This window comes from Nyctibius grandis, chromosome 3 (genome assembly GCF_013368605.1).
Source record: "Nyctibius grandis isolate bNycGra1 chromosome 3, bNycGra1.pri, whole genome shotgun sequence".
NCBI lineage: Eukaryota > Metazoa > Chordata > Aves > Nyctibiiformes > Nyctibiidae > Nyctibius > Nyctibius grandis.
Window position 1 is genome coordinate 76,044,191 of NC_090660.1, and position 17,355 is coordinate 76,061,545.

The 17,355-nt window shown below is 39.7% G+C and overlaps 1 protein-coding gene across 7 annotated transcripts in view; it reads right to left on the reverse strand.

The window, feature by feature from the left end:
- NCOA2 (nuclear receptor coactivator 2) overlaps positions 1-17,355 on the reverse strand; it is a 196,575-nt gene that overhangs the window by 5,177 nt on the left and 174,043 nt on the right. For all 7 annotated transcript variants that reach the window (XM_068396028.1, XM_068396026.1, XM_068396025.1 and 4 more), the window contains 7 exons: positions 16,783-16,948; positions 14,458-14,736; positions 13,532-13,609; positions 12,797-13,034; positions 10,983-11,160; positions 8,483-8,681; positions 2,775-2,864 (listed from right to left, as the gene is read on the reverse strand). In XM_068396028.1, coding sequence (XP_068252129.1) covers positions 2,775-2,864; positions 8,483-8,681; positions 10,983-11,160; positions 12,797-13,034; positions 13,532-13,609; positions 14,458-14,736; positions 16,783-16,948 — 1,228 coding nt within the window. The remainder of the gene's footprint in view (positions 1-2,774; positions 2,865-8,482; positions 8,682-10,982; positions 11,161-12,796; positions 13,035-13,531; positions 13,610-14,457; positions 14,737-16,782; positions 16,949-17,355) is intronic.

Sequence of the window (17,355 nt, forward strand, 5' to 3'; positions counted from 1 at the left end):
TAAATGTTTCCACTATATCAGTGACTTGAAAAAAATTCACGCACTGCAAAAGGTTTTTTTAATAATTTGACAAAGATTTGAGTCACAGGGTGATAAAATATATATAGGAGGGAGTAAGACAAAGCAGGCACAAGTGTACCTCTAGAAAAACATTCCCCCACCCCTTTTTTTTTAGATATAACCAAAGCAAACAGGACTTTAAATAAATACGTCAAATTATTATTTACAGGCTGATAGTGAATGTGGGAAAAATTGCTCAGAATAACTTCCATGGCTGATGTATGCAATTTCACAGTAGAGAAGGAAGCTGAAAACCCCAAAGATCATTGACTATAAGATTACTGATACATTGTATTAAGTTAAACTGGACGGCCCCCAAAACCTCAGCTACGAATGGTATTCTCCAGACATTTACTTTTAAATAGGAGCAGGTTCAAAATTTTCTTTTACATGTGAAATTAGTTAATACAAATTTGTTCCAATAATGGCAAAATAATATATTAAACTGTTCCAGTTGCAACTATTTTCAGCTCTACAAATGAAGGGTACTTTGTGCCTTGAAAGAGACAGATTATTCTCTGTCCTCTAGCTACTTTAAAAAACAGCTTCTCTGTTAAATATCAGTCGCAAGTCTTAAGCTGTATAAGTTTTATCCTTAACATGCTAAAACAAAGTGAAAGAGTATTAAGCAAACAAATTAAAACGGTGAATGGAGAGATCCTGACATCCACAGCTGTACTGATTTCAGCAATAGCATGTTATTTCCTGGTTACTCAACTCTAAACAGAACTTTAAATGATACAGTTGTTGAGATCAACTTTATGAAACATTGAAAAAAAACCTCAGATTTGTCAGATGAGTTTCTCATTTGTCAGATGAATTTCTCAGCTTTCATACGCTGAAGCCACAACTGCCAAGGGATGAAGCACATTAATCCTTTCAGCTTTCTAATTACACAGCTTGAGCTTCCAAAAAAAAAGTTACATAGGAGTAGTTTATGGTACAGATGCATGGAAATAGTAGCTACTTAACCTCTATTACAGTTCAAAGTTCAGTAAAAGGTATTTATAGTGTATATAAACCATCTATATTTTCCTTGACAGCCACAGCTACATTAGTAGAATAAAAGTAAAATCATAAGAGTGCAGTCTCATGTACCCTTACAAAATAATTCAAGAGGTTTTAACAGGTTACTTTTCTCCCGGTGAGACAAAACTGCTCTCATGCATGGCCACTGTCCATCTCATTGTCACAGCACCAACTCCATTATTTTAATTTTAAACCCCAGAGATTCCCTGTCGAAAGTCCTGCCACTCATTTCCTTCCACCTGCACCCTCTTCCCCAACTTCTCTCCACCCTCTCTCGTACCCTTTCTGTCACATCCACTCTCTTTTCCTTCTCTCCTCAACCATTCTTCAAAATCTACCTCCTCCTTCTCTTCTTTAGCCTGCTTCCCCCTCAACAGCCTTATTCCCTTTCTTTCCTCAGTGGTACCTGGCATTTCGTTCTCTGACAGTCTGGCTTCTCTTAGCACATGAAATTTAACTGGGTAGGGAATGCACTAAGTTTATGCCTTAGTTTACGACAGCTTGTGTTAAAGCAGAACATACAGCATCTTTTTATTAATCATCAAAGTGACCATGAAATGGTTGCAGAAGAGACTCTCTATGCACAGATCATCCACCCTCGGAGACAGGGCACTTGTAGTTTGATATGAACCATGAAGGCGTGAAAAGAATTGCCCTCCAGGAAGTTTCAAACACATACACGTGTGAAAAAAAAAAAAGAGGGATACAATAAAATACACGTACGGTTCTTCTGTACTTCCGTGAGTTCTTCCTCAGCACTTTCACATTCTTCATTTTCATTAATCTTGATACATTTGAAGTCAATTTTTAAAAATTTTCCCTATTATTCAAATTTCTCTAACTGTAGGAAACTTTAGATTCCCACTAGATGGCGCTTCCCCCCGCACCGCTCACGCAGGGAAAATCAAATTTTCTTCAAATCACATCAGGTCTCGAAACGCTGTGTTTGTTGTAACAAACTTATTTGAAATGAAAATTACTTCCATAAAAAAAAAACCCACCTTTCCACTGAGAAGGGGTGCATAAACCCACCTCATTTACTTGGCCACATGCCAAGAACTCCACAATGTCTTTGCTTCTAGTACCGTTACTGTCTGGAATACAAATCGCTTTTGACCTAAGCAAACGCTAATTAGCCTGTCAGTTGGGAATTTGTCTGAAAATTAGTTCAGTTCTACCACTCTTCTCAGAAGAAGCACTGTACAGAAAGTAATAAATTAAATAATTCATGAGGTTTTTGCCCTAAGTATAATGCAATGAGAAGTGGAAAAACACTTAGGCAGGATGAAACATGAAATGGGTTAAGCATGCAGCAGTGCAAATATAAATCAGCAGTAAGTCTTTCCCATCATCAGCAAATAGTCATGTAATTGCTCCGTAAAAAGCAAATACAGCTATACATAAGTCTGCTCAATGTGACTGTTTGTTAATTCAATAATGTAATGCATTCTGTTAATGTAAATGTATTCTGTATTATTCACTTCAGTAATGCTAGTGGGATCTAAACAAGGAACTTAATACAGATGTCACCAAAAGTGGAATTAAAAAAATTAATTGCAAAAAACTTAATTACTATTACCCAGGGTACTTCTAACTTTGTAAGTAAAAAGATACAATATCCATTCTAGACCACAGTATATTCATAGTTCTGTTGCCTCTGTATGCCTATGTACGTCATTTCTCACCCGTGCTGCATCTCCGTCCTGCTTTATCATATCCATTCCAGGCAGCTGGTTTGGAAAAAGATTGCCTCCCCTCAGAGCAGGATCAGTAACCTATTGGTAACAAGATATTAAGGAGAATGAATTAAAAAATACGTTGTGAAGAGGCCTGGGAATTAAAAAGCTGCATTATAAACCACTGCGCTACTTGCACATACCAACATCCACTCCTGAGATGATGTTGCAATCAGGGCAGTGACTATGTAGCTGAGCACTCTTCTTGTGCAGCATGTGTTTGACTCATATTATTCTGCTTCACAGTCAACAACAAAGATTTCATTCCTGGTACTATGACCCTTGTGCATATTTTACAAAACAGGCTCCATAAATTAGGTCAGTATTATTTGAAGAGGACATGCCTGCTATGAAAGTCCTGAAAGCAGAAGCGTGTAACTGCTTTTCTAACCTCAATAACACACAGCTTTTCTGCTTGCAAACCACCAATTTTTTCAAAGCCTGATGAGATAACATGTAGGCTGAATTATACCGACTATTGACTTAGTTTTAATGGCACTTATTTTTCTGCTCGTAAGCAATGGGAGAAAGATAGCATTAAACTGGAAAACCTGCAGCTGCATGATTTCCTAAAGGTATGGTCTCAACAATTTTCTGAACGCAGCCACGGGAAAGTATTGAAGCTGTGTGTTTCTGCACAACCAACGGGTCTGTCATGCTTAGTTATGTGGAAAGAGCAGCTTGCCAAATTTACAGCACTGCTTTCTTAATCAAAGGATTAATCTCACCGTGTAGGAACTGTTATAAAATACAAAACAGCCCTTCAGCACAGTTCTGAAATATTAGAAAATCCAGCTTTCCTTAGAAGTTTTACAGGGAAAGAAACCTCATCCTAGGGAGTCTCTGTTGACTCTGTTCTCTTACTTCCCTCAGACTAGATGGATGTGATAATAGTGAAGATATGCCCCTCCAGATTTTGCTGAAAGGAAAAAGATGTTTTCTGTGTCACCAGCCCTTTAGGAGACTCGTGTTGCCAAGGAGAGGAGATTCTGCCACTGCACTACCTCACTTCAGCTACAGTGACCTGCTGCAGCAAGGGGGGAAGGCTGCCTTGAATTTACCACACCCAAGTCGTCTCATGTCAGGTCCTCCTGACTGTTTCTTTTGCTATTCACTGATTTTGCAAAATGTCACAAAGCTAAATGCAATCACATGCAACCACCTAAAGAGGTGGTTTCAAATGCTGCCAGAGACAAGACTGCAGCTCAACAGGAAACGTTAAAAATGTAAAAAAATTTAAATCAGAAGGGAAGAGAACCACACTATTTTGCTCAGAAAGAAATAAAGTAGGCAGCTTTGCAGTTTCATCTACATGCATTTGACTAAGCAACAGAATCCATGTTTGAAAAGCGTTTTCTGCTATTGATCAACGTTCATCAGAATGCACAGGCACAAATGCCTTTTCTGTTTGTTTAGTAGACAAAGGAAGGAAAAAAAAAAGCAGAAACAAAAAACTGTATACTGAATCAACAGCAGTTTTGGAACAAAAAGATGAGTGCATGATTTGCATCATGGCAGAGTTAGGACAGGTATGGAAAAGGAAGATGGTTCCAGGCTCCATGCCACAAAAGCAGCAACAGCACCAGTGAAGTTCCTATCACAGCATCTTTCTGCCAGTGATGATGCAAGAATCACATACCAAAAAAATTTACCGTTTTGTTACGTGAATACATTTGCTTCAGAAGTCCTGGAAACAAAACACCCTACATTCACACATTAACTTTCTGCTTGCAATAACAATTCAATCAGAAAAGTACGGAGAAGGACAAAGAAATGGAAGGGTTTTTATAATTTTCTGAAGACTGGTCAAGTGGTCTTATCAATACGAAAACTGACTAAAACAACGACGGATGTTTTAAAATTCTTTTGCAATTAAGCACATTAATACAGCCTCCTGCTAATAAAGCAGAATTATATACAAGGTGTCTAGAAAGGAAAGTTTCCTACTGCTCCAGAGCTCTTTTCATCCAGTATGCTGAACAAAATCAAAATACTCTTTCAAGATAACTCTTTGTAGATGCCATGATAATTTTGGCCTGGGGAGTACTGCACCTGTGGCAGATTAATAAACATCTACTCTGAGTGGACATCTAGATAGTGGTTTATTTCATATACTGAAAAGTCTCTTCTCCTGCATACGTTTCAAATTGCTTCTCTGACAACCCAGTAAGTAACATGGATCCGTGATGCAAAATAAGTAACAGGCAGAAACACAGCAACGGTTCATTGTGCAAACAAGAAGATGATGATGACAAGGAGACAGTAAGTTGTGTGAAGGGTGCAACACTGCGAAGGTTTAGACTTTCTCGATGCCTGAAGAAATGGTTTTGGACAGAAGGAACTGCAGACCTGGCAGTTAGCATTTCAACATTCCTGATATCAGCCTCCTAGAAGACACACTACTAAGAGCAGCCTAGAGAGCTTTAACATAATTATAAGGCAGAAGATGGTAATGAAACAAGGTCTGATGCCTCAAGTACATAAAAGAGTCTCTAAGCATCATAAAGAGCAAGCCGAGGGAAAACACAACATTTTGAGCAAAATCTTCATTTTCTACTCGGTGATGCTGGGAGCCTAGGTAGTAAGTAAGAGAACCTGGAGATATACCAGCATGAGCAGATAAACACCAAACTTAGTATTTCTGAGCTCTGGATATGCCTGTATGATACAGTGTAGTGCCACAAAGAGAGACAGGAGACAGAGCCAAACCAACCTGTTTGGTACCAAAGGTAATATACTTGCTTCTCGCCGGGTAAATAAGCCCAGGCACAGCTTTTTCCTTAACAAGTAATACATATCACTTCCAAAACCATCCAATAACATATGAAGCGTTAAGTTTTTTTTCAAAACCTGGAACACATTCGTAGCGTAACCACTGTTATTCACTGTGGTTAGAAAGAGATGAGCATGTGAAGTTAAAATTACATATTATGGAATAAAAAAATGGCAATGAATAAGTAAGTAAAAGTGTAGGTGACAGTATAAAAAAAGCCAAAAGAATGAATGAAATGGCAATAGTCAGCAGAATTAAAGAAAATATAGTCATTTTGGAAACCACTAGTTACAAGAAGAAGTTTAGCACAGCCTATGTCAATCGCTAAATAAAGATGCCAAATTGTAAAACATGATGCCCTGAACACAGAAAAAAATAAACCAATTTTAGTATTAAGATGAACATTTTTATTTATTCCTGTCTCTCAGAAAAGAAAATGTGAAGCAGCACAGCAAACATTCCTCAGGACTAAAAAGTACTGTCTAGCGCCCAGAAACGGCCCCTCAGCTGCCAGTTGGCCACCTCTGACCTAGATGAAACATAAAACATTTGCTTGCAGAGTTTGCAATGACGCAGTCCTGGGGTGGTAAATCAGGAGGGAAACAGGTTACTGTTACAGCCACAGCACTTAAGGAAGGTAATACATTTGGGAACAAAGAACACAGGTTTAATCTGTGTAGAATGTGCTGAGGAAGATTTGAGGATCATCATAAGGGTTTTAGGATGTGCTCTCCAGTGTGACATTGTCGTCAACAGAGCCAAGGCAACCCATGGATTGAAAGATAAATTACAAGCAGAACTTGACTCTGTACAGCTTTGGCGCAGTCACTCTTAAATCACCGTGTCTGGTTACTCTGTTCATACTTCTAGAAAGAGATTGCAACAATGGAGTTTAAAGCAGATCCTCAAAAGGACTCATGGGCTGAAAAACAAATGTTGAGATGGATAAAGAACCTCAGCCTATTCAGCTTACTGGAAGTTAGATAAATGCTATCTTGAAACAAGATCTTGTAGTCAAACAGGAAGGAAAAGCAGCACGACAACTGTGCTAGTGGAAATAGTAGTACAGTAGTCTGCATGGAAATCTTTGAAATAAAACCAGATCTCTTTCTATAATGCATGTTTCTCAGTTTAGGTTCCTGGGGAAAATTATGTAGCACGGGCATGCTGAGAAATCACACTGGGCTGTCACCTTCAAATCCCCACTCTTTTCTCTTTTTTTGTTTTACTACTGTTTTACTACATTAAATGTGTGCAACAGTATGCACTTAGGAACTAATAACAATAAAAAAGTCTGCTATAGTTGGGCGTAGCAACTGGGAATATCAGAGAAGGTGACAGATTTGGGAGTATCAGAATTACTTCAGGTCACCAGTATGTGGCAGCTGTAAAAGACAAATGTGAGCTGGGGCTATATCTGTCAGAGTATTTCAAGAGAAATGGGGAAGAACTAGTGTTATGCACATGGCTCTTGTGCTTAGGAAATACTGATTCAAACCGGAACAGGTGCAGAAAAGGAAAGGGAATTTAAAGCCTATGAGAAGAGACTGAAACACTGTGGCTTGTTTAACTTACAAAAAAACTCCCAAGAAACCCAAAACAAAACAATCCAACAACCTCAAAACAACAACAAAAAAATGAGTTGATAGAATCGCTCTTTCTAAAATACAAGAAGAGAAAAGAGCTATTTAGGATAAAGGACAGTATTGGAAAAGTAAATAGTCTGTTACCAAATTTAGGCTGGAAAGCTGGATACTAGGAAAAATTTCTTCACCAAAAAGGTTATCAAGCATTGGAACAGGCTGCCCAGGGAAGTGGTTGACTTACTATCCCTGGAGGTATTTAAAAGACGAGTAGATGTGGTGCTTAGGGACATGGTTTAGTGGTGGACTTGGCAGTGTTAGGTTAATGGTTGGACTCGATGACCTTAAAGCTCTTTTCCAACCTAAATGATTCTATGATTCTGGTCTCAGAAGAAAGGTTTATGATATTGTCCACCATAGCAGGAGACATTGCCTGAAGACACAAGAGGTACTTTCCTGCCAATATTTCTAAGAAAAGTACGTAATTTCAAGTCTGCATGTTGAACAAATGAGAGTTCAGCTCTGAAACAAACATATGAACCTGTTAATTAAGAGGACTTGTTTGTCAAATACTTATTAATGTACTATGTGAGTTTAATTGCAGGTCGACAAACTGAAGTGTTGTTTTCCTTATTTCAGATACCCTAAGTAGCAGTCTCAAATAAAAATGAGTGTGCAAACCTCCTCTCAGCAGGAAAGAACAGGTTACTTACCTATTGATTCAGCAATCTATTTTATATGCACCACATTACAAAAAGCATGGATTTTGTGCTCCTGAAGGTGCCAGATCGATAGCTCTTGAAGTTGACTGCCTGTTGTCTGGTACTACAGACACAGTGGCAGTAGAAGCATCTTCCACACACTGCCCAGACGAGCACCTTTCACCCCTATCTCTAGGAAACAGCTGCCTGCCATTCAGTCCTAGCCTCCACTGCTGAGAAAATTAGCAAGGACACGGGTGACCTGCAACTGTGCTATGGCAACTTACCTACTGAGAACAGAAGCGAGATCAGCACGTGCTTTCCATGGAAGTCCACGAACAACTACATGTGCTAGCTACAGTGGTGCTAGGTCATGATGCGAAATTTAGATGCAAAAGGTGCTCTCTGCCTCATCGGTCACCTTGGTTACCTGAGTTCAGAGCTAAAACCAAACCTTTTTTAACATCATCATTTCACGAGAAAACTAGTAAAAGAAATGTAATGGCTTACAGCAGTTACAGCCCAACGCAGCGGACCTGACAGACTACTGAAAGTCAAAGAAAATCCTCTAGCTGTCATCTCAAGTCCTTGAATTCTCACCTGCTCAGGACCCATGGAGGACAACCCTGATGTAGGCACAGAGGTCGCTGAGGTCATGCTGATCTGCCCTGTCATCTGGTTCATGTTGTTCATACCACTTGTGTTGGTTGCCATGGATACACTGATGTTCATGTTATTATTGTACATGCTGGTGCTTGCTTGCTGCCCAAAATGTGGTGGGGACTGTTGTGAAAACATGCTACAGCAAGGAATGGAAAAAGCAATGTGTCAGAACGCTGAAGCCACTAAGAAACTACTCTCTTTTTAACATATCTTAAGCTAGAATTTGTACATACTGTTGTTTATGCCACCTTCAAAGGAAAGCCTAGTTTTCAGCTACATTAATGTCTAAGGAATAGATTTTCAAAATTTTAAGGTCCCATGTCTGTGCACAAAAATGCATGCCTTTGCATGTGAAACTATGGCAGAGTACAAATCTGTTATGCGTGTGCAATAACAGCCAATTAGCTGTCTAAATGGGCTTCATACATATTTTAAATATGTTTGGGAAAGTAATTTTTGGAGGGAAAGGAAAACCCCTTTTTCTCCCTCCAGTGTCAGCACAGCACAGGACTGTTGAGTTGGTATTGGATCTGGTCTAATACACCTTCTTTTAGCAAAAGAGGCTATTTGCACATATGAATACCAGATTTGCACATACAATTATGGCAAGTGGGCTCACAAATATAGACATGCAATTGTGCAGAAATTCATTTTACTAAATCTTAGCATCAGGTTTGGAAAATGTGGCACTGTAAGAAACAACATAAAGTCTAAGACAATTACCCTCCATGTTCCTTTAAAGCCATTTCAGAACAACTTAAGGCGGAGTAACTGTGGAAGATCTCATCCCAGATTTTATTCTAAGTCAAGTGCTTTCTGTATAGTATCTTCCTTCCCGTTATGTCACAAGTGATATGAGAGACTTTTTTATATTTCCTAAAATGCACTTCACTGTTTACGTATCAGTCTTTTCTACTCTTTGAGCATAATCCAACAGTCAATGAAGGAATTATTACTGACAATATGTCCGCTTGGAGGATCTGCACTAGACTGAAATACTGTGGAAGGGCTCCTGTGTGTTGGATGGCACACAGTAACCACCTTAGTATCAATGGCTGACTTCTACTTCCCTGCAAAACACTGCTCCCACAGTTGAGGAAATCTTTCAGGGTTAACATTCAACCTTGCACTTGGGTACTCCATTAGGCTACTACTGTGCACTGTGAGACTTGGTGGAGTGCAACAGCATTCTGGGCACAGGACCAAACTTGGAAAATCCCACCATTCTCTTTCTTCCAATTCCATGTCTTTTCAGGCCACCTAACCCCATTTTTAAGTTGTTATCTGGATGGCTGAAACAGTACACTACAGATCATTGTGAATACTCAGTGGCTTGTGTAAACTCATTTGACATGTCTCCGTTGTACAGCGGCAGTTTAGCAAGCCAAACCATTAGTCTTATCGAGCTGTCCCTGCTGCCATTTCAGCAGAAGCCACGACAGTGGTAGCTGTGCCTCCTGCAGATGCTTCAGCAGGACAAAGGAAGAGGTGTGGACAAGGATGAGGATGAGAGATAAATCAGTTGCTTTAAGGGGAACTTGGATCAGCCTTGTCACAGGAATACTGTTTTTCTGGGTTTATTAAATCTTTGTCAGCCAGCGGGAAAACGATTTGTTGCTGGGTTGGGATAGTAATAGCAGCCTGAGAACTTCTGGATGACAAAAGCACTGTGCTAGAGACAATTGTGTGCACCCTAGTGTCAAGTGATACATGCGGTACACCAACCTGATAGCTCCTCCTGTCTTCCACTGAAAAGCATAGATCATTGCCATCTGGAAGCTCATTGCTGCCTACTGACAGTGTTCAACATCCAGGCCATTCCATGTGGACAAACTGATTGTTAGAGCTATACTGACTGGGGCATGGGCCTCAACTGAAAAGGTGACTGCATGCATGAGGCATGCTACAACGGTCTCAGAGAATGACAGTTATATGCTGACCCCCAGTATGTGCAAGCACTAATGGATTGAACCTGGCTGCACTCCAGTGTTTAAAGCGGGAGGTGATATCCAGTCACTGCAATTCCAGAGCAGCAGGGAATGCACAGGCTCCGGCTCAGCTGATCCAGCCGTGTGGAAAGCAGTGTGGGAGCACATGAAAATCGTATGCAGAAGAAATGCATCCACACAAACATTAGGGGCTGGAGTTCACTGTGCAGCAGAGGTGCTTCTAAAGTACGCACAGTGTTTTATCAGTTATTACAAAGCAGTGCATTGTGTGGGTGCCGGTCTTTCAGCTATGCACTCACTCTGCCTTGTATGAAGACCAAATTTAAACCAACTCATCAAGCCAAATTGAAAAGAAAGCTTTTTTAGGATAGATAGTTAACAACAAACAAACAAGCAAACAATTACATATAAACAGCCCCATAAATAAGTGTAGACCATAAATGACCCCATTACTCTGTGTTTTCATTTTGGTTTTGTTCTGGATTTACCTGTTTCCACCCATATTCCCTTGTGCCCACCCATTCATCTCCGTAGAGGACTGATAGGCAGCGTTAGCCTGAGACTGCTGAATCATGGGGCTTTGAGTATGAGCCAGTCTTGGGGACATCAGTGGACTCTGAGGAGTGGAGGCCCCTGTGAAGCCTGGGTCAGGCTGCTGACTAATACCTGAAGAAGAAAACGAGAAATTTAGCCAGTGTACATTTGAACTTAAAACAAGTCAAGAGCTCACACCTGCAGACATGTCTTTACACAATCCTACTTATGTCATGTGGAACCTACAACCTTGTGTCTTAATGTGGGATCTAGATTAAAAGCAAGATATCATCAACTAATACTTATGTATGACCTTTAAAAAAAATTTTTGCGTAAGTATGTTAGCTACCTGTGTGTCCTAATCGCACAAGCGGTCTCTCCTCCTTACAGACCGAAAGAAAAACACTGGTGACTTTTTTTTTTTCAGAAACTGCATTCAAAACAACAAACAAAACATTATGCTTCTGTCTATAAATCCATTTTGGTGAAAGTTATGCATGACCTGTTTACTGCATGGCACCACCTTTTAACATTTAGGCTATAATTTTTCTGAAGTTCCTAGAACCTTAGTATCTCTATTTCTGTGTCCCTGCAAAAACAGGCAATGACATTTTGTGCAAGCATTTAATGACTTTGTAAAATCAAAAAAATATCTAGATGTAAAGAAAACCTAATTTAAGCTGTTATATGCCACCAACTGTGTGCAGAAACTTTGTTTTAAACCAAGTCATTTTGGTCTTGTTTAAGTTCATCACGAACAGCATACTCAACAGAAACAAGCCACCCTTAATGCTGGTGTAAGAATCAGGTGATATGAAATATATTCCTATATTCACTGTTTGCGTGACTTCTTACTGGTGTGAAGGATAACAGATCAGTAAGAGTAGACAGCAAATTTAGAATTGGATGGACATAATTTGTCATAACAGCAGAAGTTGCACATTACATATTATTTAATATAATTGTAATATAACTTATACAATACTTATAAATAAAGAAACTGTATAACAATAACCGTACGGAGGTAACTGCCCCATGCACCCTCCAGAACAAAGCCATATACAGCTTTGTAAAACATACAACCAAATGGTATTAGCTATCATATCATACACAAGTTTAAGGACAGGGTAGGGAATACCAAATCTGAAACACATTTTTATTATTTAAACTCAATAGTTAGTTACTAATTTTACATTATAATGCACACACAAAGAATTACCTTTTTTGGGGAAGAATCTACCTGATACTTAAAGTGTGTCTCATTACCAAAACGCAAAAAATCCCCACCAATATGAAAACGATTTAAAAGGATTACGTGCAGGTTTGCTTCTGATGAAGCTTCTCACCACCTTATGCTATTTGCCAGCATCAATTAATATATTTTTCTTCATTTGCACTTTTTACTGTATATAGTGGTTTGTTGAGTGCAGTCAAAATTCAGAGTCCATCAAGCCAATAAATACACATATACGTGTTCCTGTGTGCATACACATTTGTATATGTTTATAGATATATGCAAACACACACATCACACTTCTGCTATTGCTCAAAGAAAGAGCAGTGCTCAGAGAATACGTGGTACTAGAGCTAGGCAAGTGGAAGGTACCAAGTCGCATTTGAGGACTCCCAAGGGGTCTGAAGCTGCACGTTTCCCATCGTTCCCAGGGAGCCAGGCAAGGGGCTGTGGGAGCGGAGCTTGCACCAACCACTGGGGAGGACACAGGGGAGTAAGGACTGACGAAATGCACTGGGGGGCTGGAACCAGTACCGTAGTTTGGAGGAAATGGAAACTGCTGTGCATTTGCCTGCGGGATCCGCGGATTGCTCATGGTTGTGGGTATGCCACCGGCGGCCACCATGCTGGAGGTCATGCTCAAGCCCTGTCCTCGCATCATCAGCGTCCGCTGCTGCACCTGCTGCTGCTGCTGCTGCATCTGCCGCTGCCGCAGGTGCTGGCTCAGGATCTCCCGCTGCCTCTGCGCCAGCATCTGCGCATTGATAGGGCCCTGCAGGGAAAACCACCACCACCTATCAATATCCCCTTCTAAGGCAACCTGACTAGTGAAGGCATCTCCACTGGAGCAACCTGGAAGAGTTCAGCTCTTTTTTCCCCCTACCACACAACTAACAATAATATTAAATGAGAGAAAACAATCCTATTAATACTTCTGCTGGGACAGACTTCCAACAGTGCAAGTCAGTAACTGAAACAATACCAATGTTTAATGGTGCAGCAATTTGTAATTGCAAATAAGAGTAGCTCATTAAAAAATGCATCTTTAGGAAATAAGAAGCTTGGTTAAAAATGCATTTATATCATATCGCTAGTAAACAACCAGAAATAAAACAGTAAAATACTTCTTATCATATAGACTGCATTATTTGTATTCAAGCTTCAAAATTTATTGTATGTATTTACCACATAACATTACTACTGTATTTAACTAGGGGGAGAAAGAAGAAAGCAGAGTGATATTTTTTTTAGAAGTACTATTTCTCTCACCTGCGTTGGCACTCCAGGTCTCAAAGACAGATTCATATTGGAGACGCTGCTGATCTGATTTATCAGTGGCTGCCGATTCTAAAGAAAAAAAAAAAACACCACCAAAACCCAAACGTCTTTAGAAGGAAAACAAGAAAAGGGAAATTTTATATACAGAGGTATATACATCTACTTCCCAATCAGTTGGTTAGAAGACCTAGTTTTAAATCTTCAAGCAGGTACTAGTTTTCCTGCTCAAGTCCTATTATGATTCACAGAATCCTGTTTCTTAAGGAGATAATACACCATACAAATAACAACACAGGCATTAAGCTATTTACCAAACATGCTGCCTTTACAGTTCCTGTCCTTTTTGAGTTTGGGACTGGACTATTGAGGTTTAACTCTCAATTAGACCCTATCCTGATGTTTGAAGGCAGAAATGATCTTTCCTCCTCCACTAGAAAAGCATTAATATCTTATTTATAGTACTACAAACCTATATATTTACAATGAATAAGAAATAACAACTTAAAATGATCCTCAAAAGGAGACCAAGGCAAAGGAAAAAAAAAGGATGTAGGTAACAAGCAGTAATAAAAACATTTAGATTGCTGAAAGTGTCAAGATATAGCACACAGAAAAAGACTTATATAACAAAAAGCACCAATGTAGCCTTGCTCAAAAAATTAGTGAGACCTAGGCTTAAAAACTAGGTGCATTCTTGCACAGGATTACAGAAAGAATGAGGGGAGGATGCAAAAGAAGATCAAAAGAGAGAATGTGCGAGGTACTGTCTTGGCAAAACTCATTACGGCTAGTGTTTTTAGTTTAAAAGTGGAATTAGGCTATAATAGAACAGGGTACACACTGAAGAACCTGGTCTGTTTGGAGCAAGTTGGCAGTCAGTACGCACCGCGTGAAACCGGGCAGGGAAGGGGATGTACCTGCTGCGCCTGGAGCCTGTGCTGGAGCTGGAGCCGCAGCTGGTTCGGCTGGTTCTGCACGATTCCTGCGGGCCGGAGGCCAGGCCGGGGCTGCATGCGCAGGGCTGCGTACCCAGGGCGCTGCCCCATGGCGTGGAAGCTCGGGTCCTGCATGGGCGCGTAGCTGCCCTGTGCCATCTGAGCCTGCGCCGCGTACTGCTGGGAGAACACGGGAGCCTTCTGCTCCATCAGGATGCTCGACTCCTGGCTGGGGAAGGTCTCTGGGTCGACAGCTTGGCTCTGCAGAAATACGGGAACAACAGAAACAGTTGGCGGGACATGGCTTTTCACAGGATTATATGAGACTAACACAGCCACCCTGCAAAACCAACCTTCCAGGCTGTGAATGTTTTAAAACAGAAAATTACATAAATTTTCCTTACATAAATATAAACCAGGTTGCTCAAAGCCCCATCCAACCTGGCCTTAAACACTGCCAGGGAGGGGGCATCCACAACTTCTCTGGGCAACCTGTTCCAGTGTCTCACCACCCTCACAGTAAAGAATTCCTCCCTAAGATCTAATCTAAATCTACCCTCTTTCAGTAGCCACTGTATCATTCTGCTAATGAATAAAAACATGAAATGACAAATGCTATACGAAAATCTGTAAATGATGTCAGCATATTTTTGCCATTGAATCAGAGACAAATTCAAAGACGTTACAAATGACTTAAGAATAAAAAAGAAGATTTTTATCAGTATCTTTAAACAAAATAATGACTTCAAATAAAAATGCCTGAAACTATTACAGAAGCTAATGTGAACAGAGTGCCTAATTCTTTCAGGCCACTTTCGCACAAACTGATTATCCATTAGCATAAAAAAGCTAACACAATTCTAAACTCCATTCTAGATACTCCCCTAATATTTGCTCTAGCCAGAATAATTTTATAGCTTATTCCATACTGACCTTAGAAATCAAGTTAATCTAAATTTCAGTGCCCTCATGAAAGATAGACTTTAAGCTCCTATAAAATATTTGACGGATATTTTAAAAACATATTCTAAAATGTAATGGTTCTCTTATCTGCAAAATTCTTTAACTGTTTCAACTGATACAGCAATTAAATAAAAAGATATTTACCACTTAGTTTGAAACAAAACATTATTCATATTTTTTTGGTGGTTGTATTCCAAAAAGCTATGTCATATTGCATGAAGGTTTCACACTGCAAAACTGAAGTTCACCAATAAATTATGTCTCCAGGTTAACACCTCACTGAGTTCTGTATTGTACCAAATAGGCTTGGAGATAGTTATCTCATGTCCAAAGCAGGATTTCATTGGTCCTATTTCATATCTAAAATGCAGAGCTAGTTCAGAAGTTATGCTCAGGACACTGATGAGTGCTGGGAATCAAGACAGGTATTCTAGGCTTGTCTGAGAATATTAAATCATTATAGAGACATGTACAGATGTTTTTGGAAATAAAATTTTGATGCCAGAAACATCAAGCACTAACTTTTCCCTCCCATTTTTTTTTTTAACCACACTTTTTTGCATCATGTAAGACTGAAACAGACAAGAACCAACTGGAAGCTAATAAAAAAAATACCTATGCGGAAAAAAAAATGGATGAAAAAGAACAGAACAAATTAATGCTGCAAAGTTTAGGAAGCATGTTCATAATTTAAAAAAAATTAGTTTTAAGTGCTTGGAATGAAATCAGCTACTTTAGGTGAAACTCATCCCTTAACACATATTAATCAACTAAGGGAAAAACTACGGGTGACATTACACATTACAGGTTTGGTCATCCAACACAGAATCACAGAATCACAGAATGTTAGGGATTGGAAGGGACCTCGAAAGATCATCTAGTCCAATCCAAAAGCTTGTTGCCCCCATCACACAAAGGTCTTGACCTTGCTCCTCTGCTCCTAGGTCTTCATATTCTTTTTTTCTTCTTTCCTATACTTTGTTGCTGGCCATGATCTTACCTTTCTCCCATACAGTTGTTCCTCTGACCACCAGATAAGCAGAAACCTCTTAATTTTTTGGTTTAGGTCAGGTTAGTTGCATAAAGCGAAGTGGCTCAGCACAGGTGAGAAGAAGGAGAGCTAGGTGAGGGCGGCAGGGAAGATGAAGGAAGACTAAACCTAGGGCTGAAGGAAGCTTTTCAAGTAACACTGAGCCGTTACGTGGACTCCCACCAAAATATGTAACTCCATCCTAGCTTGCAAGTGTTTTATACTCCCCTTCTTCAACACACATTTTGCCTCCACACTGACAACAAATCCTTTAAATGCAATACCTAAAACATGCAATGTAATGTCCAGTATACCTGGCTAACTAGTTCTGGTATTCCTAGAGCCCTGTCGATTTCTTCTAAACCATCAAAATTCCTTAATGCCATGTAAAGCTGATCCAGGAGAGCACCCTCATCACTTGGTGACTCTGATGAAGGATGATTACACAAGAGATCATCTGGTGAGCTGCCAAACGGTTGCCTGTGAAAACATGAACATAGCATTGGTAAACAGCTGCTGAAAAACAAGAAATAATATCAGAGGATTAGTACTCAAATTGAACTAACAAGTGGAGACAGAAATTACTTTAATCACTGCCAATTCTGTTTAGAAAACTATTCTGGATGAAAGTTATGCTACCCAAAGAAATAACTAAATAGCGTGATTAATGCCTGTCAAGACCCTACAAGTACAGTGTATCCTACAAGTAAGCAAGCACACCAAAGGTACACCCAAGTGCTGATTTCATATTACAGGGTCAACAGAGGAACAGAGAAGTCAGTATAGAATATAGTCACTGAACACAGAAGGTTAAATAATTTTTTTTTAAAACCAAATGTAAGTTTGAATTTTAGACATTAGATTAAGTGTACTATTACAAGTAAAAA